Raw genomic sequence first — 23,072 nt, forward strand, 5'->3', positions numbered from 1 at the left:
GCTGATTGTAGCAATACCCAGACCAACAATTTGTTCGCATCAGTCATATGTTATTTACTGAAACCTGCAATTTACACTACTTGAAATATAAGTACTTCATTTAAATCTTTTCCTATTAGAGCATTCAGAAAAGTAAGACATTTTTTTCCTGAACATCAACACAGAATAAACCAAAACATGGACGCATGCACTGTTGTGTACCAATGGCACAGTCAGGGTTCTTTGGCAGGTTTTCAAGCTGCAAATTACGTAAGATAATGCCTCGAGGTCACAAAAAAGCACATTTCTATTTCTTGCTTGGATGTAAACACAGGGCTCTGGAGTAGGCTAATATTGAGCCAAAATGACAGACACTCTCAGACACACACACACACACACACACACACACATACACACACGCATACGCACACAACGTCTCTGCCAAGAACTTCTTCAGCTTGAACATTTCATCTATGAGATAAAACAGAGCTGAATAAGCTAGTAAGGTTGCCAATAGAGGCAAGGGAGAGAAACAGTGTGTATGAGAGAGAGAGAGATAGAGAGAGAGAGAGACACACACAGGGAGAGGGAGTGGGTGAGGGAGAAAGAAGCGGGAGGGAGAAAGGGTGATGATAAAACTCCAGTGTGAGCCCTCCTGTAAACTCAGTCGGAGCAACTGAGACAAGGGACAGGGAGCGCGACGCAAAAAGGGACCTACCGCACAACAAAACACTGCTCTCTTGACTTGAAATTCGCACGTGGCCTTGGACTTGATGACTTGTTGGGAGTGTTAGCGGGTGGGGGGGGGGAAGCACCTGAGTTGTGTCAGACAGAAGCAGAAGATCTACCTGCTACCTTGTGAGGTTGCATGTTTTGTGATAGCGGTGAGGAGAAAAGAAGAAGGCTGGGCAAAGATCAAAACTTGACCTCATCCGTCTCCTCCTGGGCTTTGTTCACTCTGCCAACCCCCGCGGGGTGCACGGTGTGCGGGTCAGACAGATTGATTTGAACACTGAACTGCATCTTCTGATGAAAGCCCAACTTTTGTGGATTTTGCAGCTTTTCCAGCAACCACACAACTTTGCCGGCGACTTGATCCACTGCTCAGTGTGAGAAACAGCAGGGGAGAGAGAGAGAGCGAGAGAGAGAGAGAGAGAGAGAGAGAGAACGCGTGCGCGCGCGGGGGGGTGGGGGGTGTTGGGGGAGAGAATACTGCCATCCATCTCTTAGCTCCCACAGCCCACCCTTAGCTTTGGACGCCCCTCCTCTCTGCCTCTTCTTTTGCCCCCTGTATTCCCCCCCACCCTCCCTCCCTCCCTCCCTTCTCTGCACCTCACCCCCCAACAGAGCAGAAAGCGTGAAAAATCTCACTAATGGGTTTATTTGCTGTCAGATCTGCACCGATCTGTCATTCCCGTGGACCATTCTGCTTGACACATTTCATAGTTGAGTAAGCCTCCTAGCTTTCTGGCTAGAGTTAACAGTGCCCCTGCATCGTTGCGCTGGCTGAGAGCTCATCAAGAGGGGAGCAACGGCGGCAGCAGTCAGCCTGACAGTCTCTTGGACAGGGAGTCCCTGAAGCTGCATTCCTCCAGTCTCCTTTCCCACCCCCCCACCCCCATCCCCCCCTCTCCCCGTTGGGACTTTGTGTTTGTGAGCCTTGTGGGCATCCTCAGCTTCTGTCTAATCACACGGCTGAGTCCTCTCCAGAAGATCCAGGCTGTTTTTGCACGGATTCTGTTGCTGATTGAGAACTAGTGTGAAGATGTGGTGTGGGGCCGGGCCTCTGGCCGTGGTGGCTGCAGTGTTTTGGACTCAGTGTGTTCTTCTGGATGGGGTGGATGCCAAGAAGGAGAGAAAAAGGCCAAAGGAGGCCACCCCACAACACACAGAGACCTACAATGCTACTATTTCCAACAGCGAAGAGGTCGGCGGAAGCATCAAGGTAAAACTCTCTAAATGTAAACATTACATCATGTCAAAGTGATCTTTTTGGTTGTTGTTGATATTTTAGCTTGTCACACATTTTGTACCATTCACAAGCTATTTCTTTATGACGATATTGCATATAGAAAAACAGTAGAGCAGATTCAAGTTTGAAGTCAACCTGCAGATATGTATGATGTGTGCAGATTTCTTGTCAGCACAGGCAATATGCACGGCAGATAAATTGTGGCAAAGGTAAATGCTAGGACAGGACAGGTGTGCCCTACTAGGTCAAGCTTCAGACAGTGAGATGGACCAAAATGTGTGAAACACTAAATGGATGACTTCCGGAGGTATGCCAGGAATGTGAACATCTAAAGGCTGATCAATGCATCAATTAGTGCGCGCTGCGGGTGTCGGACACCAATTTTCCGGCCTAAGTGAACAAATCAGGATGTATTAAAGTGTAGTAAAGTGTATCAGGCAGAAGGAGATGAGATAATATAATATTACATACAATAAGTTGAGATAAGATCCTTATAAATGCCATCTCTGAAGCAGGAAATTAAGTTATAAACACAATTAACTGAACAAATAAAACATTCAGTTTCTATTTTCTAGAGAGAGTTGTTTCTATGACAAAATAACAGTTTTTTTGTAACTGAAGACCAATGTTTGCATTCGAAACGTACTCCTCTTGCAAAACTGCATTACAGTGGTAGAATTCAGTTTTCAGGAGCAACAGTTGGCCCTTGACTCTGTTATGTATTGGTTTATTGCTGGTGTTGCATTTTTGCGCAGGGTTTCCAACAGGCTATTTGTTTTGCTTTCAGCCCACCCATTATGTTGGCATTCTCATATAACTCTCACTGCCCTATATACCAGCCTTCAGCTCTTACCAGCCGCCAGTCTCTGGAATCCTAACTGTAACCTTTGCTGCCTCTCTTCCCCCCCCCCTTCGAGACCTCACCAAGCAGTGAGGTCTCCTTTGTATCTTTAAGAACACATTGTAGGTGGTTGTGGCCTGGTGGTGTTTATTTGACTTGGTTTGCCCTGTTAAAGCAGAGGCTATGAAGGATGACCCTGTGTCAACCCTAAAGCCTGCTGAAGAGTGCACCACGCTGGGATTTCACTCCTCCAGTCTTGTCTCCCCCCTGGGGAGCTGGGTGTCTTCACAAACACTATTTCCCCCGAGGACCCTCATAGGTCCGCTGCGTGATGTAACTCCTGGGAAAGTTAGGTGGACAGATATTTAAAGACCTATGGCGATGTAGTTCCCAGCCCATTGATTCTGTCATTCACAGGCCTAGTCTGACTCCGCTGTGTCTGGGACATCCGATAGGGGCGGTGCGGCCCCGAAAAACTGGGGCAGCATGCCGTGTAAGCCCCTCACAAAGCCCCATAGAAAGGGTCCTGAAAGAGAACACCTCGGTGAGGATTAGCCCCCTGTGCCTCCCTCTCCAACATTCTTTTCATCTCATCTCTCTCAATCAGAGGGTAATGACATAATCACTCTTAAGACGCAGTGTTATGCCAGATAGTGTCTTTGCCAAACATTGTCACCTCTGATGAGAACCTGAGCTTTAAGCTTGACATCTGTGGAAGTGGTTGTATTCAAGGTTGCATTTGTTGGTGCCACCCTATCCAGGTTTCTGCTTAAGAAAAAGAAGGGGGGAAAAAAAACGTGCCACACACCGCGAAAAAGCGCTAAACTTGCTTTCCTTGGGTAGTTTGTAAGTTTATCCTATTACACATCTGTTAGGTCCCAGAGAAAACAACACGTCCATTGGAGCTGTCTTGGCAAGAAATTTGTGTTCTCAACAAGCCAAACATTTACACTCCCACATTTACATGTTTTTCCCTTGTGCCCAGTGGAAACAGTGGAAACAGCTCTTATGATGGCATTCACTTTCTATCTGACCAATCCCGTGTGTGTGTGGGCTGCTGGCAGCGTGCAGTCGTACACTGCATTCCTCGGGAGATTTTCCATTTGAAAGTGATCACAATAGCGAGGTGTGGAGTTGTGCTGTGAGTGGAATTTATTTTTATTTTTTTTAATGAGATGTTAAGTGAAGTACATTTCAAACAACTGTGATCTCTGTGAACCTTCACCTTGTACAATTTAAAGCACTATGTCAAAGGTGCATGTACGTGAGCCTTATTGCTCTGCTCTGTAAAGATGAGAGGAATCTGTCATTGTTGAGAGCAGTGAGGGTTCTGTGATGTCTGTAATTGAGGGAGTCAAGTCAAACATCACGCCTGGCGTGTTGAGTAATGGCTGGGTTTAGCCCGGGGTGAGGGTTTTTGTTTCCTCTCTCTCATCCCCAGTGATGATTAATGAATCAGTGTGTGGGACCTTTTTGGATCATCCTACACCAAAAGACATAAGACCGAGTCCCACAGGAAACAGCGCCACTGTAAAATACTCCAAACAATACTTCAAATAATCTATGAGCAGTCTATTATCAGACAGGCCCCCGAATATAGTGTCTGATCCAACTCACACTGTCCACTCAGAGTTCCAGCTTCTTCCCTCTGGTAAAAGATTCAGGGTCCCCAAAAGCAGGCCAGTGATGGAGTACTCGAGTCCTGGACTAGAGTTGCTATTCTCTGGACTCGTGACTCGACTTGGACTCTCGCACTAATGACTTGGACTTAGACCTGTACAAGGATTTATGAAATCGGACTTGAGCGCTCATGAAATAAAACTCGGAAGTTGGATGACGTTTCTGACTACTTTAATGTGTAATAGGCAGTGATGGAGTACCTGAACTTGGACTCGAGTCCGACTCTAGTCACTATTCTCTGGACTTGTGACTCGACTCGGACTCAAACTCAGGTATTGGTGACTTGACTCTGACTCGACTCTGACTCTCCTTTGGTGACTAGAGACTTAAAGGTGCTGTAGGTAGGATTGCAACGATCTAGGACTTTTTAACATCAATTAAAAGAAATTTTTAACATCAACAACTTCTCAGTCCCTCCCCCCCTTTCCGCTAAAGCCCAAAACGGTCTCCTAAGCCCCTCCCCCCACAAGGGAGAATGAATGTTTGTGCATGAGCAGTGATTGACACGCAGTTAGACACCCCCGGCCCTGATTGGTTCATCTGAACAGGGAGCTGTGGATTTTTGCAAATCACACTACAGGCTGTAGGTGGAGCCAGAGGAGCCAGATGTTTTTTTGTTTTTTTTAACTTACCTGCTTCATGTAGTTCTACTGGAACATAGGGTCAGTTTCAGCAAATATGACAGAAAGTTAGTTTTATAAGTCTTACCTACTGCACCTTTAACTCGAACTCGCCAGTTGGTGACTCAGACTCGACAGGTGGTTCCTCAACTACAACACTGAAGCAGGCTGGCCAGTTACAAACATTCATTAATGCCTACGCCCGTAAGGATTCTCAAGGCTAACAGGTAATGTATGATGTTGGTCATGGGGTCACCATTGTCCGAAGGCGCGTATGTGCAAATTGTTACATAATGTATTGTTGAGATGTTTTACTATGTAGCATGTATGAGTTTATCTTCTGTGGAAATGAAGGACGGAGTCCAGAACAAACAACGTTAAAGTATTATCTGTGAGAGAGCATACCTCTCATACACTACTGATGGTGTGAACTACCTACAGTCTGTGTTGCATGATAGCGAACTCCACTAAAAAGGTCATGTACCATTAAAATTGCCTAATGAAGTCATCTGAGAGAGCAAATAAATACACATAATAAACTCTTTTGTCATCACATATGAAATCTGCAAGTAAAATAAACCGCACAGTGTTATGTTTTCACCACGCAGACATAGAGCGGCTGTTTTATTTGGATTTAGTTTCATTTGTAATGGCTTCAGATTGATGCCAGATTTATAGAAATCCCTTAATCTTGCCTGATTCTTATCATGTGCTGGTCATGTTCCTGAAACCATGTTTTTCAGAATTATCGCTACGTTGAACAGTACATTGGTCTACTATTGCTTCGAGTAAAAACAATTCTAGTGCTGACTAGTCTACATAAGATGGCCATTTTATTTTGTTATTGACAATGGAGGAGGATACTTTAAGATTATTTTTTGGGCATTTTCGGCCTTTATTTTTGACAGGACAGCTGAAGATATGAAAGGGGAGAAAGAGGGGGGAATGACACGCAGCAAAGGGCCGCAGGTCGGAGTCGAACCCGGGCCCGCTGCGTCGAGGAGTAAACCTCTATATATGGGTGCCCGATCTTCCAACTGAGCTATCGGGGCGCCCAGGAGGAGGGTACTTTAGATTACACTGCAAATGCATATGATGTGCATTATAATGTGCAGTTGTATAAGGAAAATCACAACAATACTGCATCAGAGTGTTGACAGTTTAATATTTAGTGTAACAATTTCCCATGCATCAGTGAAACAAACATAAAAACATATAGACGCCAGAAAACAATACTGTTAAAAGAGTAGTTTGACCTTTACTGGAATACGCTTACTCACTTTCTTGCAGAGAACAATTGATACAACTTTCTTATCTGCACAGTAAATATGAAGCTACAGCTAGGAGACGGTAAGCTTAGCTTAGCATAAAGACTGGAAACGGGGCAAACAGCTAGCCTGGCTCTGTCCACAAAAATCTGTGGGGTTATGTGCGGTAAAAGTGTTATAAACGTGTGGTTGTTTTATACACTTCGGTTTTTGTATGGATCAAGGAATCGTAAAAAAGGAAGAGGGTCTAATGACTTCTTAACTGAAATGTTGTGCTCACAGTCGGGCCATGGGGCAAACCTGTGTTCCTGAGATGAATCCAGTTCTCTGGTGCTTTTCATCAGCTCATTTTACCTACCACAGGGAAAAAAGGCACTCGCACCAATTCCAAAGCTATAATTCGTGCACAAAACAGATTCACAGCGTTCAAAGTCTCTCTCAGCTTACACTGCTTTAATAACTAGAGAAAGACAATATTGTCTCTGGTTATCTCTTGAATATAAACACAAATTTATTCACTTTCTCTCACACCTGAAATACAAAAACAATAAATGTATACACACCGTTGTTGGGACAACAGTGATGAAAAAAAAATTAGGCCATATTATAAGAAGCATGCTATAGAAAAAAAAAACTATACTACACTTCCAAGTAGTGTTCCTCCAGCATTTGTTGAACTAATAACAGCATCCTCATAGTGTGATAGAGTAATTATGTTTTGCACACGGTGCTTGCCAATTGAGTAATAACACAGTGAGAAGAGAACAGAGTCAACATTGCATGCCTAACTGTATTTAGCTCTTGGGCGATAAATCCTCAAGGCAGTCTGTTTCTGTGAGGTGCAGCGGTGGGGAACATGGGGGCGGATGCATGACGACTGGGATGCACGCAGGTTAGCCAGGATCCCCTCGTCCCACACAGCCCGGGGATCCCTCCCTCTCGGGGTGGGATCGGCCCAGCGGTAGGCCCGTCCACCCATGCATGCATGGATGGCTGCACAGGGAGCAGTACGGGGATGTAAAAACAAGGGATTAAAGAAAGCTCTCCATCATCCTGTCCAACCTTTTAAACCTGCCTGTGCAGCAAAAAAAAAAGTTTCATGTCATCTAGTATTGTGTGCAAACAGATAACACTTAAAAAGAAAATAAGCTAATTTCAACTGTACACATGGAAGAATTCAGGAGCTGCCTGCAATGGGGTAGAGTTTCAGTATCTGGTTGCATCCCCAGAGACATGTTTTAACAGTTGTTTGTGTTTTTGGTGGCATGCTGCCCCAGGGAAATATTTTCCATTTTATTGCTTCAAATAAATTCAACCCAATTTCCCCCCAAACTACCTGACAAACGCACTTAAAGCAGTGCACGTAAAAGAATCATCCAGGCAAACCTTAAATTGTTCTTTTCAGGGTAATAAAATCCCATAAAGCCTCTGTGAATGGTCAACAATGATTACAACTGATTCAATAATTGATCCAAAAAACTCCAAACTCACTGTGCTGTAGGTTAAATACTGTACTTGAAGTACAAATTTGTACTTTTTCCATTTGATGCTACTTTATATCTTAACACCTCTACATTTCACAGGCAAATATAGTACTTCTTTCTCAACTATGTTTATTTGACAGGTACAGTTACTTTTTAGTAATAGTTACTTTCTATTTTACATAGACTACCTATAATAAGCTTCTAAAATACAATGCATTGTTAAAGATTAAAGTAGTGGTTCCCAAACGTCTTTGAGCTGTTGGCAGTTCCACCAAAGAGACATTTTTCCTCTGCACTTCTCAGATGGTTTCATTTAAATATCTGTTCAAGGCCCAAATAGGTAACTTAGACAATATTCCACAACAAAGCAAAGATTAGAAAGAATTTTGTGTTGCAGAACTTTTTCTGTTCTTTTCCACTACCATATTAATCATCTCATCAGAATTATTTTTGTGACCCTGAGGTTAGGGGCCACTAAGAAGTTAAAGAAAAAGTTTTGACATTTTGGGAAATGTGCCTAGTCACTTTGTGGGAGAGTTCAGTGAAAATAAAGATACCACTCTAATATTTGTCCGTTCATTGTAAGGCTACAGCTAGCAGTTAGCTTAGCTTAACATAATGACCTAAAATGGGGAAATGGATAGCCTGGCTTTATCCAACAATAACACCATCAGCCTGCCAACACCTCTGAAGCTCACTAATTAACACGTCATATTTTACGAGGGGTTATGTGATGGACTGCCTGGCAACTTGTCAGAGGATTTTGTAACTGTTGAACAGAACCAGGCTAGCTCTCTCTCCCCCACCCTGTTTCCAGTCTTTGTGCTAAGCTAAGCTAACCGACTGCTGGCATCAACGTTTCTCGTGTAACTCGGCCAGAAATTGAATAAGTGTGTATCCAAAAATGTTGAACTATTCCTTTAAAATTTTAAATCAAACAGTAAAATGCTGCTTACACAATGATGCGTTAGTGTCAACAATCTAATGTCATATTTTATAATAAATCAGTAAGGCCAAGTGCGTTTTTTTCTTTTAAGTACATTTTGCTGCTAATACTAACGTTGAATGCTGGGCTTTTACTTGTAATGGAGCATCTTTTCACTGTTGTGTTGATGTGGGATGTGAAAACCTCCGAACCCTGGGCACAAAGCGTCTCATTCTTCAGATCTGAATCCTCAGTAGTGTGTCATGATTTAGAGCCCCATCAACGAGAATAAACACCGTCTAGAAGACTTTGAGTTTCTCACCCTTAGACAGAATCCCTGACACATTCTCTCGGTCCGTGCTGGAAAGGCGTGCGCTCGCACCTGCTGACAGACAAGGCCACTTTGAGGCACTCACACATCAGCGGTGATCAAAGCCAGAGCCCTGGTGTTCTCCATCAGCCATCAGACTGATACCTGGATCTGCTCCCGCCGCACTTTGTTCACCAGTTGTACGTGCTGATGCGAGGGAATCCGTAGTTTACTTTACGCCACACTCAATTGCAGCGAGTGAGAGATTGAACGCTTCTGACAGATCTTTTTGTGTCATCAAGCAATATGGTGTTCATGTCTGCATGTGTGGACTCTTTGATGTTCTCAGTCGAGACAGAGACTCACCTGCTTACAATGAATCAGATTTTCTTTTGGCAAGTCGTGTGAGCCATCCCAGCTGTCACTAGGTAGTGTATGTTACGCTCTGACGGTGCACATGCTTAACATAAAAACACAATCTGTTCAATGGAAAGAGTTGAGCATTCCTTAAGATGATGATTGGATTATTTATACAGTGATTTGCTGCTATTTCTTCGCCGTGAAATGAAGGTAATAATTACCTTGGTCATAGCCTTTCTTCCTTGAGCACAGAAAGTCCTTGAGGGCAAGGTTTTAATGGTTTAATTACAATGGCGTGTGTTAAGGAGGATAACAAGCTCAGAGTATGGCTGATTTCCTGGCAATGATATGCTGTCTTTTTTTATTATTATGTAGGGGATGGCTAAGATGTATAATTATAAGTCACGTGTTGGCCAACATGCGCTGGTTCAAATCTCTGAAAAAGCAAGATGATGACCTATGACACTGATATAAACACAAGATCAAATGTGGAGCTCTGACTTTTTTTTTTTTTTTTTTTAAAGAATTAGCACCCACTGGCTCTCATAATTGGGTGGGTGTCATTTATATTGTACTGAGCTGTCTGAGGTGATGATTCACAGTTTTACAATCAATCCCAGTGGAAATATACTCAAAGTGCCACAGGCAGGGAATACTAGTACACCCCCCCAGTCGTCAACATGTTAATATTTGCTCAAGCTTACAGGACTGGTATGTTCAAGGAATAGTTTGACATTTTTGGAAAATTCTTGTTTGTATGCCAAAGCTAACAGCCAGCAGTCGGTTAGCTTAGCTTAGCATTAAGACTGGCTCTGTCCAAAAGTGACAAAGTGAATCAACCAGCACCTCTAAAGCTCAATAATGAACATGTGCAATCTCGTTTGTTTAATCCGTACTAAAACCAAAGTGTAAAAACATGTTTTGATATTACTGGAGGTTATTGCCAGCTATAACTTCTTCTAACAACTCACTCAACACGGTTGTATAATTACAGAGCTGTTGTGTGAGCAATACAAATAAAGTGCCCTGACAATATAACTCTATTATATTTATAAATTGAACAGCAGACTTTGGCTGATGTGAGGCGTCCATGTTGGCTTGACTTTAAGGCACATCCGGGTTATTAAGTGCCAAACGGAATACACTTTAGTTTTTGTATGAATTTAACAAATGAGATAAAACAAGCTTTAGAGGTACTAGTAGGCAGATTTGGTTACCTGAGCCAGGCTGTTTCTAGTCTTTATGCTAAGCTAAGCTAACCTGCTGCTAGCTCCACATTGAACAGACAAATATGAGAGTGGTATCGATCTCCTCAACTTACTTTCAGTAAGAGAGCAAATATTAGACTTGCATTCATCAGGTGCCAGAAACACAACTCCAAACGAATGATAATGTTGCTCTGTAACTGCCGGATGTGTAAATAAAATTGCTAACAGGTTTCCCATACCAACTTGTTTCTGCTGCTCCCAAGTCACCAAAATATAACAATAACCATCAGTTATTGCAGGTTTAAGTGTTTCCCAGAATTTCAAACTATTACTTTTAAAGTTTACAGAACTGGTATTTTACTAAATATGAAACATTGACACGTCAAAGGAAAAAGCAGTTTATCCAACAGGCTCCCAGTCTTATGGAAACAGTATTGAGTAGTGTAAAAGTATTCATGTCTTGACCAAATCAGTCTTGCTTTTATCTGTTTCCAAACCTCAAAATCACAACAAAAACACAGACCGATCCAACATGCAGCCGGCGCAGCGCCTGTTAAGTTGTTTATTTTGTCTGCTGTCAGAGAGGAGAGAAAGTCACACAGAGAGGGGGGGGGGGGGGGGGGGTGCTGCTGTAAATCCAAAATATAAAAAAAAAACTGTTTTTATTCCAGAATATATTGAAAAGACAACCAAGGACTAACTTTGTTGTGGTGGAACTAGAGGCAAGTCTTTTAACAGCGAATAAAGGGTCATGTTGGTTTTGTAGATAAGTGATCCATGTCCCGCTGCCAACCCTAAACAAATTCCATTTCAGGCGGTTCACCTCCATGGCTCGTCTTTATCTCCTCTTCTATCTCTTAAGAGTAAGATTCAAGCTGGAATTCTTTCTGCTTCACATTTGACCGAAATGAAAACACACCAGTTGTAGCACTGTGCATACAAATGCTGCTTCCAGAGGTCTTCTTGGAGTATGCTTCTTATCTCCCTAACAGATCCCAGTCTCCTGTACAGTCATTTATCATACAAGAGCTATTTCAGATAAGAAGATCGAGCATTCGGAAACAGACTAACAATCTTAAATCATAACTCGCCCTGGTATACATACTGTATATAGGTTTGTCATCAAGTTTATTACATTTTCCATCATTGCATTACTCAAACAAGCAGTATTAATAAAAGAAAATACTAGTATGTCTTTCAGTGATGGAGAAAGTGTTGGCCATTTTGACATGTTGTTATAAACTGCAGTAATTGAGGTCTGCAATCCACAGAATCTACATCACACGTACACGGGGCAGACTCATTTTTCACCAGAGTGCTCATGGAAATTTTCATGTTTACATTCATCCAAGCACATTGGGCAAATAAGAACTGACGTGGCACCTGAGTGAATTATGTGGAATGAAAAAGTAAGCACTAGGTGAAGCTTTCGGAGAAGAATTGGGGCTAAACTTAGATGGCATATTGAGGGGAAAAAAAAACCTCTTTTGAGGAATTGCAGTGGACTGGGCAGAAGAGACCAAAAGAAAGAGGTTTCCCTGTGTGACCTTCCTTGGTGTCTGGCACCATTTAATTGTATCTTTGGGCAAGATTTTCCAACGATGGTTTTAAAGGAAGAAATAATGACTCATTTAGAGTTAGCTTTGTAGGTACGGTCATGTGCATCATGCCTCATTTGGGCAAAATTATTTAGAAATAAAACTATATATATATGTATGTATAATGAATCTGGTAAATAGTGCTTTTTTTTTAAAGGCTGTAATTACGGAGTGAGGTGGCTGAGAATAGTCTGCATCTGTGAAAAATGTTCCTTCTCATTGAATCTTACTTTCCTATAGCGAGGCGTGTATAAACATTTTATTTTCCTGCCTTATTTATTGTATGAATCAATTTGTAAATAAGGTTGAACTGCCACTGTATGAAATGTGCCAAGTAAACAAAAAAAAATTAAATAAATAATATATATATATATAAGCTCGCCATCACTTCACCACATCATTATTGATTATGCTGTAATTTTCCTTGATACCATCTATTTCGTATCAGTTAATACTCATATTGGCCTATTAATTATTACCTCCGCCGAGGAGGTTATGTTTGTCCATTTGTTTGTTGGTTGGTTTGTCGGTCGGTCGGCAGGTTTACGGAAACTACAGGCCCAGTTTTCATGAAACTTGGTGGAAAGGTGTAGCATGGGCCATCGAAGAAACTATTACATTTTGGAGCGGATCTGAATCACAGGGCGGATACACAAATGATTTTTTACTTGATAACATTGCGAGATAAGGCGTTTGTGCTGCATTCAAGTGGTTTTTCGTAATAATCGGAAAAAGGAGTTCCAGACTGGGACGATTCACACTGCATTAACATTGTGAGATACTGCATGCCTTTGCAGTGGTCTGCACTCTCCGAATGCCCTACTAGTCCATAATTCATTTTATGTCTGTGTTTTTGTTTCTGCTGCAGATTTCTGACAACCAGCGAGTGGATCCACTGGGATCATGGATGGACTTTGTCAAAAGACCGGTTGGCAACTTCCCTGGAAAGTGTCGCAAACGCAAACGACCCCTGGTAAACCCAGTAGATAGACTGTGTGTCTGGCAGTTTTTTTTCCAAACAATTGTACTTGATTGATGATGCTTGGTGAATTTTCTTATGTACTGCAGTAAATTGTAAATAAAACAAACTTGCATATTTTCAGATCAAATTGATGCACGACAATGTTTTGTACATCTTTCCTCCACTAGCCGGGCCCACCTGGTCCTCCCGGCCCTCCTGGCCCACAGGGACCTCCTGGCTCTCCTGGAGCCGAAGTGACCCAGGAAGTTCTTCTCCAGGAGTTCAAAGACATGATTAAAGGTAGAAACATGTTGATTATCCTGCCCACACACATTTCAGCTCCCCATTCAATCATTTTGCATAGATAACCTACAGTTAAACATATGGATATGCACAATTTCATGACCACAATATTATATTTTATCACAATATCATGAAATAATACTTTGAAAACTGATGTTAACTCATTCTGCACTGTAGTAACTAGGGCTGGGTATCGCCACTGATTTCCTGAATCGAATCGATTCCAATTCAAAAGGTCCTGATTCGATTACATTTCGATTCGATTTTCGACTCAATGTTGATTTGGGATATTTCAGTCGCAAAAACATTTTGCTTGGATATGAAAGAGATTCTACAATTGTACAAGGTTCCGTCTCACATGGTGCATTAATGTTTACATTAAGAATTGACCCCAAAGCAGTTACATTAATGTACTTTTTATTCATCGTGAACACACAATAACGTGCAGCTCTACAGACTGCAGTCAGGGAGTATTGAGAGACATTTCATTCAGATATCTGGAGGTGACAGAGGGACCCCTTTGAAAATGACCATGCCAGTTTTTCCCCTCGCCAAAATGTAGCCGTAGCCTTTTTAACCCCCTTCACGACAAGCTAGCATGACATAGTTGGTACCAATGGACTCCTTAGGTCTTCTAGTTCCATATGATACAGACAAAGATCAAATCTGGATTTTATGAACCGATATTGGATCATTCAAATGAAAATCGATTTCTTGTTTGTTAAACCCAGCCCTAGTAATAACCTGGATATGTTTCTGTCAGAGGCTACAGAGAGGAGAGCAGCAGCGCTGGACAGACAAACCAGCCCCAGCCAGCTACCTACGGCTCTCCTCACCCTGGAGGGGATGACCTCCTACCGGCGGATAGAGGAGGCTTTCCACTGCAAGCTCAAGGGACCTGTGGTGGTCGACAAGAAGACTCTGGTGGAGCTCCAGAATTTTCAGACAGTATGTTTGTTTGAAACCAAGTAAATGTTTATGGACTGGTTCAGCCTCGCTCCATGCGCATGGCTGAAAAAGTAAAAGTTTTGGCTAATCCTCCCTCTGCATGGTTACACGCTTTCTTTCTGACCCATTTGCTTCTCTGTCTTAACTGTGTTTGAAAGAGCGAGTGTTTGGTAATCATCGCTTAGTTTGCATGTGGGGGAATTATGAGAGGATCATCCCCTCACTGGTAACTGGCACTGACAAAGCATGCGCTGCCACTCTGAGACTCACACTGGCTCTTTGGTCAAAAATATCTCCGTTTTCAATTCTACACATCACTCTCTGGGCGGCATACAAAAGGCAGTCTGTCTCTGACTTGGAATAAAGTGTGGAGAGGACAGAAATAGACACTGTTTAAAACAGTATGCTGTAGTGGAAGAACTATGCCCTGTTGGGATGGGCTGACAAGGCTGGAGGAGGGAGGATTAAGCTTTGACGAAATAAGATTCTAACTCAGCACTGTGTTACTATGACTTTGGACAGGATATTTTATGATTTTGCAGAGTCAGAAGTAAAGAGAAAGACAATGAAGGAAGACACAAGGAGGCAGAGGATTAAAAATGAAAATGTCTTTAGGGGCTTTAAAACCTGGTCACACCAGAAAGTGGAACAGTGAATTTCATCCGCACATCTTCACAAAATATGTGCTTCTATAAGCTTGGTGACGTAGTGACAACTCGCAGGGCTTGTTGGTGGTCAACTGTTGCTGGCGAGCTAACTTCTAACATGCTAGCCAGCCCAGCTTGCGCTAGTTCGCCAAGGTTCTTTCTATGTTATCGTTCATGTCCCGTTTACTGACATTTTGTTCTCATGTTTTTACATCATTTCATTAAATACCAAAGGGGAAAGGAAGCTCTCCAAGCTAGCGAACTTGCTAATTGTCAGTTAGCAGGCTAGTTAATTTGGTCGCTAATGGGGTAGCTCATTCAAAAGACGTATTTATACCATAGCAGTCTAATACGTGCCTCTTTGTGGAGAGATTTACACTGTGAAAGAGGAGGGTAAAAATGAAAGTACATGGTGCGACACAGCTAATAAGCTACGATAGCTTCTTACATTTGGGACTCTCCGGCTCACCATTACCTCAACTACTTGCTATTGAGCAAAGGAACAAATTCAGGTGACCGGGCCTTTAGGAGTTTCTGCTAAAGTGCCCTTGAGCAAGACACTGCCTACTGTACTGTTTTGTAGTCAAGCCAATTTGTTCTGAGGTTCCAGAGGAGGGTTGTTATGTTGGGACCAATGCATTATCGCTCTAAAATGAAAACATATTAACTCAAATGTTTCTGTGCTTTCAGCCACCAGCTAAAGGAGCCTTCCTCAGAGGGTCGGGAATGGACCAGTCCACTGGAAGATTCACAGCTCCCATCACTGGGATCTACCAGTTCTCTGCTAATGTCCACATTGGTAAATCACAGTCACTGTCTTATATGAGCTATTACAGTACATATAGCGAGGCCATAAGAGTCTAAAACAGTGTTGTTGGGGTTAAATGGGGTTACTAATATAGTACCCCTAGGGGTACTTTGGAGTACTGCAGGGGGTTTGTGAGATTATTTTATACATAATTCCTTAAAATAATTATACTATAATAACAAATGAATTTAGTGATGGATTTCTCTACATTTGAAATACATGCTAGCATTTAGGTGTTTTTTCAGTTACAAGGTTGTTGTTTAGCTTAAACAGGCACGTACTTCTTAAATAGGTTTTTTTCTACCAAAAATGTTTTGCGCTGTTCAGCGGGTACTTAAATATTTCAAAAAGGGGTACATTATTGAAAAAAGTTTGAGAACCACTGGTCTTAAACAGTCAAGGAACAGTCCTGATTCTGCTAATGAATTTACTGTTCGCTAAGCCCCTCCCCCTCAGTTGCTGCTGCTACGCCTGTAAAGCATTCCGTTTTTATCAGTTGTAGCTAGCTAGCTAATTAAGCTAACTTTAGCTCCATGATTTGATTGAAAACGCTGTCTCCAGCTGACTTATTAACGTTCTCAGCTGACACATTTCAAAATGACAACCCAAATATGTACTCGGCGGCTACATGCATTATATTGTGCTAAAAGACTGAGGCTAAAGCTACATGTCACAGTCAACATCTTCACCAATTGATAATTCATGTAGAAGATATGGAGATAAAGAAACAGCAGTGTAGAGCTAGTTAGTCCTAGTATTAAAAGTATGATGAGTAAAAATGTATTGTCCCAACATAACCCTATTTGGCTGCTTAGCTTACATACTTGTTCCTATTTACAAACAGTATGTTTTCGCTTTTATCGTTACAAGATAAGACTCTTTTAGGATGAGGACATACTGATGTGTTTGGCAAACATAACGCTATTTCAGGTAACGTTGGCTGGAGTGTAAACTTCCTCAAATCCAATGACGAGCAGGGCAGAACCACTTACATAAGCCTAGTCACCCCACAAACTAATGCAGTATTAGCAGGTAAGGTTATTACTACAGGAAGCTAGCTAGTTAGCTGGGCGTGCAATTGCGTTAGAGCAGATACTCTAAACACAGTCTAATCCATTCCTTACACTTTTGCTCTTGTGTTTTTGGTTTTGGAAAGGCAAAAAAAAAATACCAGCATCAAAACTGTTTTTAAACAGAGTATCTCTGTTTATTACAGCCTCGTGTATACAGCTTCAGGATGCGGAGAAATCCAAAGCTTGACAGGCCTGCTGTGTCTAGTTACAGGGATTGGATAATCACTGTTTAGGGCTTTTAGTGACTGGTCACTTCAAGGGGAATATATTTTTGTGAACAGTATCCTCATGTGGTTGTGAACATTTTGCCTCCTTACAGACCACAATGAGGTGAAGAGGAGCAAGAGTCAGCTAAAGGCCAGGGATAATGTCCGGGTGCTGATCTGCATTGAATCACTCTGCCACAGATACACGTAGGTATCCTTCACCATTGAGTGCTCTAACATGTGCACCAGTATCCCGCTTTTGAGACTTATCCTTGTTCTGATCTTCCGGATTCGATGTTTAGATGGAACATGAGAAACCTGGTTATTCATGAATCTAACAGTATCGGGTTTCAATCATCTGTGTGCAATTCTGTCTTGAATCCTTGACATCTCAACCTCTATGGGCTGGACCAACAGAGCATGTTCAGAAACCCTGGACGGGGTGTTTACATGCCACAGGTTTCTATTGGAGTACTCAATGTAGCATATTCAGGTTCTGAAATCCAGGAAAACCTTAACCAGGTTTCTGAAATATAACCGGGAAACTTCAAAAACCCAATCATAACCGGAATACAAGTGAGCATGTATACACCCTCATTGCTAAATATGCTGGAGAACTCCTATCCTGAATCAGATATACTCTCCCTAAAGCCTCAGTTATACTCTCACTTGACACCGTGGCACAGGCCTCCATAGATGGTGCGCACGCTACAAGCCTGCTCAGAGACGTTTATACTTAACGCATTGTTCCTTGCAGTATTCTCCGAAACGCCAGGGTGCGTACAAACAAAATAATCTGTGAATAAGCAAGAAGTAGTAGAGAAGAAGAAGAGAGCGTAAGTAAAGGAGAGCAGGCTGCCTGGCAACAGTAGTAAACACATTCATGTTAAATACCGACGTACCGTCAAGCATTACATTTGTGTAATTATAAAGTTACTGTTTGCCTCTCGATGCCACGAACACTCACCATGAGGCCGTTTTTTTAGCTTTGACAAAGCGATCGCTCATATTTTCCCACACTCTTCAGCAAAATGCTTTGTCTTTTCCCAGCGTGGTGTCTCTCTCTTTTAGACACATATTTAAGGCCATTTGACTTTCTGTGGTCTGTACATGAAGAATCATACAGATGTTTGTACAGGCGAATCTGCTCGGCCAGTCTTCCCAGCAGACCATGTTGAAACGGAAAGTGCAGCGTGCGGCGATTTACAAAAATTCAGAGATGCACGGCCGTACGCCACAACAACCTGCGGAGCCTTTGCGCTGAGGAACGACAGACGTGGCGACATCATTTTATGGCTCATGCACATCGACACATGCTTGTCAGTCATACCACCTATTAGAAGAAAAAGACTTCTGTATTCTTCTTTCTATACTTTATTGATCAAGTATAGACATTTTTCACTCTGTTGCTATTACACATTGGCCCAAAATACACACACATGCACAAACAGGACCTATTCATGCACTAAGGCAAGGGGGGGGCTGCCAATGATCGTGGCCCGCACAGTTGGGGGTTTGTTGCCTTGCTCAAAGGGACCTCAGCAGTGCCCAGAAGGTGAACACTCTGCACTTGGTCCATACAAGGACTTGAACCTGCGACCCTCCGTTTTTTCAAGCGAAGTCCCTACGGACTGATCTACTGCTTCCCCTATTACTGATCCTAGGAAGTATGACTACAACAACCACACTTTGCATTCTTGTTTTTGACAAACTGTTTACTTTCCCTGTGTAACAGTGATATTTTATTGGTGTTTAATGCGGCCTTAACTGTCACCAGTATTTATGAGCTGTTAAAGGTTTTGTCTGTTACAGTTTGTGTGGAACCAGTTTGGCATTTCCTGTATAAAGCAGAGCAGGTCTTTAAAGGAAATGTCCTCACACTTAGAGCCCTCGTCCCTGTCGCCTAACTAATCTTTATAGACTCACCTTTGACACTTCAGGCAGCCTGTTACATTCAGCAGCACAGCAGTGAAATGCCCTTGTTTGGGATGTGGGAGACAGATAATGACGTTAATATCTGATACAGTGTTTCTACATGGCGTAAAAACTTACAAATCCAGTTGGGGAAGGTTCTGAGTTCTTTCCAGTATTTCAAAATTTCTATTTACATAAAGTCAGTGAAAATTGCAGAAATGATTGCTCCCTAAAGTCTCCCCCAGACTGCGCAGACCTCCACAGCCTCCCTTCTAGCTTGGTACAATGAGGGGAATGTATAAATAATATTATTATGATGGGTTACCTAACCCAAAAGAGTCCTTGGCTTTTTTTCGAGCCAAAGCCCCAGCCAGTCTCGCCCTCCCACACATGAAAATGCAGAGAATGTGAAATGAGGCTCATTGTGATGGCAGTTGGAGTGAAGACAAACATGATTGATTTGCCATAAAAATGTAGCATTTTCCACTTAACAGGAGCCAGTGCTCTCACTGTGTGGTTAAAGCAGCCTGCAGCGATGTTACAGCCATCTTTGCAGACTCTGAGGGCAAGGAGTTGTTAAAGGGACAGTTCAACCCAAAAATCAAAAATACCTATTTTTTTTCTCTTACCTGTAGTGCTATTTATCAATCTAGATTGTTCTGGTGTGAGTTGTGTTGGAGATATCGGCTGTGGAGATGTCTGCCTTCTCTCGGATATAATGAAGCTAGATGGCACTCGGCTTGTAGGTGCTCAAAACACCAAATAAAATACATTTGAAAAACTCGACAGCAATGTCTCTTTCCAAAAATGAAGACCCGGTTACTCAGGATAATCCACAAACCTGGTTGTCAGCAGTTTCATGTAGGAACTATTTTCTTTCTGCTACACCTGCCAACCATATCACCTCGCAGAAGGAAGCGTACTCATGGACAAGAGGCTCATCGGCTGAGCTGTAGCGTTAGCTAGCTCAGGAGGGCTAGCAGTATCTGTTAGCTGTAGTTACAGCTCAGCCGAAGAGGACGAGCCTCTCGCCCCTCTGAAGTGTGATTTATGCTTCTGCGTTAAATCTACACGGTGGCTACGTTCGTAGGTACGTGGAGACACGGACCCTAAGCCGGACCCTACGCCGTAGCCTGAAGAGGAGCGTGCCTATGTTCCCACAGCCCTATGTTCCCACATTTCTAAGATTATTTTTCAAAATTAGGCCCTGTGTTCGCATAGGAACACAAGACCTAATTTTGAAAATGTCCTAGAAATGTGGGAACATAGGGCTGACCCCGCCTGAAGTGCACCTCTCGAGAAGTATAACTACATGTCTCGGCGACACACGTCGCTCGGCCGTGGCTTGGTAGCGTCGCATTTCCCCCTACTCATTTCCTGGTTCTCCTTCTCTATAAACAACATGAAATCAAGGAGAGGGTTAACTTTTCCTGCTACAGATTTCCCACCGTGGTCAGAAAGCACAGGGGAGACACTTTGTTTCTCCCACTATGCCTCTAGTTTTGGTACTCGCTCCGAAGCTAATCGCCGTCTACCACACACTCCCCACGCACACACACACATGCTGGCCCTGCTATTCTCTTAAAGAGATCGACGCACACACCGACGCACAAGTATAAACTTCAGGCCACTTACGTAGGCTACAGTGAAAAGCTCTGCGTGGAGCCTCCGCAGAAGCATAAATCACACTTAACTTGTGCACGGTGATACGGTTGGTTAGCACTACAGGTAAGAGAAAAAATCTGTATTTTTAATTTTGAGGTGAACTGTCCTTTTAAAGAAAGATTTCGGTGAGAAAGCAAATACGCGTGTTTCTCAAAATGTCGAACAATGCCTTTATCATAAGGCATTTGGCACTTGGTTCACAAGGTCTTGAAATTTGCAAATTTGACACGCATTGTTGAAAACACAGTATTTATTCTGAAATGTCCTTTTTTTTTTATGTGATTGCAGCTCGCTGGAGATGATTGTTGGATTAGAAAGTAACAGCAAGATATTCACTGTCAGCGTGCAGGGGCTGCTGGAGCTACAGGTGAGCAGACCACTTAGAAACACACAGAAATATCTGTGTTTGTGCAAATCTTTCCTTTATCAATGGTGTGTATTTTTCCTCTGCAGGCTGGGCAGTACACCTCCATATTTGTGGATAACGCAGCAGGCGCCTCCATCACAGTACAAAATGGTTCCGATTTTATGGGCATGCTGCTCGGTGTATAGTCTCACAACAGGAACCGGGCGTCATCCAAGCCATCCACTGCTGCCGTTTTCGTCTTGTGCGTTTTTTGTTTTGTTTTAGTTTTTTTTGCAATGGACTGCTTATGAGCACCATCACACAGTACCAAACCACAGGGGAGGTTTGAAGGAAGGAAGTGAGGCTGACATGGACTTGACTGCTTGTCAGATGGTGAAAGGACAGTGTAAAGAAGTCAAGGACTGAGTTTGTTTTTCACAGTGCACTGCTGCCACTTCCCTGAGGAACTTGGGATGCCTGTTGCTTCACCAATAAAATAACCTGAAAATTAAGCAGTGAGTATGTCTGTTAGAGTTTATGTTTTTTCTTTTACATGTATCTTTCGTGGCTGTTGAAGACCTTTACAGAAAACCAAATATCAATGTTTGTAATGTTCTCTGGATAGATGTTGAAGAGCTAGGGAACACGAGAAAGTACTATTTGTAGTATTTGTGTGTTTAATGTGTCTACATGATCTATTATGTACACAAACTATAGTTATTTTTTATCATGGATTAAATCTCACATTTATATTTGTTATATGGTACATAGACTGTGAGTACACTGGACAATGGAAACATGCTCAATAGACAGAATACGGCCTCACAAGATCTTGTCCCACATATGTAATAACTTGTTTTTTAACATAAATATTACTGCATTTTAAGCCACGTTGCGGCGTGGCAATGTTGGTCGTTCGTTCCACCATTTTGGTTCTGTCCAAAATATCTCAACAACTATTTGACGGATTGCCATGACATTTTGCACAGACATTTATGGTCCCAAGAGAATAAATCCTACTGGCTATGGTGGTCCACTAACTTTTCTCGTAGCCTCACCATGAGGTGGACATTTGGGGTTCTGAGCGAAATATCGCAACAACTATTGGATGGATTGCCATTCAATTTGGTACAGACATTCATGTCCCCCTCAGGAAGAATTGTAACCAATGTTAGCATGCTGAAACACTAAACTAAGATGGTAAACATTATACCTGCTAAACATCCGCATGTTTGCTTTGCCATTGTGAGTATGTTAGCATTCTAATGTTAGCATTTAAGAACCGTTGTGACTAAGTACAGCCTCATAGAGCCACCAACCTGGCTGTAGACTATCATGGCGTATTCATATTACAACGGAAAAACAAGGGTCTTGCCTTTGCCGTTGGTTCAGCACACTATTTACCACTCTGGGACTCCCAGTGGTGCTGTACCAAACAGCACCACCTTAGCTGTAGATTGCTACATTTCAGAGACTCAAATGGTGTTTTAATGCACATTCTCATGAACTGGTTCGTATCATATAGTACATAGTCTTTTTTGTCTGTTTTCACTAGGAAGCGAACTCCGCTCCCCAACTTGAAAGCTGTGTTTTATGACCCACTTATCCACTCCGACCTCCTCCGTACTCGGTCCAGATCATTCTTATACATCAGCAGTCACTGTAGTGCATACAGCAAAAAAGATATGCAATGCATACAGATTACAGTGCATTCTTTTTCGTAGCTATATGGACGAATGGTTCATGAGAACAGCCTGTTTTATAACAAACCTGCTAGCTGCAGCTGATATTTTATTGCTAGATATGAAGCCAATTATGTTGTTTACACTTGTGGAAATTCAGACCCAAGTAATTCCGTCTCTCAGTTTAAGCATGGTCAACAGCGATTGGTTGTGCTCACAAAGGTCAGTGGTCAAAGTTAAAAAAATTTGAACTTCCTGCTCAGCACTGCGCAGG

General features: G+C 42.4%; 1 protein-coding gene across 1 annotated transcript; it reads left to right on the top strand.

Annotated features, from left to right (window-relative positions):
* The first annotated feature begins 789 nt into the window (after positions 1-789).
* Positions 790-21,662, top strand: c1qtnf12 (C1q and TNF related 12). The gene is made up of 8 exons (XM_078255780.1): positions 790-1,924; positions 13,114-13,218; positions 13,395-13,506; positions 14,273-14,457; positions 15,795-15,903; positions 17,305-17,398; positions 21,059-21,137; positions 21,224-21,662. The coding sequence occupies exons 1-8, from the start codon at positions 1,745-1,747 to the stop codon at positions 21,320-21,322; spliced, it is 963 nt and encodes a 320-aa protein (XP_078111906.1). The 5' UTR covers positions 790-1,744; the 3' UTR covers positions 21,323-21,662.
* The last annotated feature ends 1,410 nt before the right edge of the window (positions 21,663-23,072 follow it).

This window comes from Sander vitreus, chromosome 7 (genome assembly GCF_031162955.1).
Source record: "Sander vitreus isolate 19-12246 chromosome 7, sanVit1, whole genome shotgun sequence".
In the NCBI taxonomy this organism is placed as follows: Eukaryota; Metazoa; Chordata; class Actinopteri; order Perciformes; family Percidae; genus Sander; species Sander vitreus.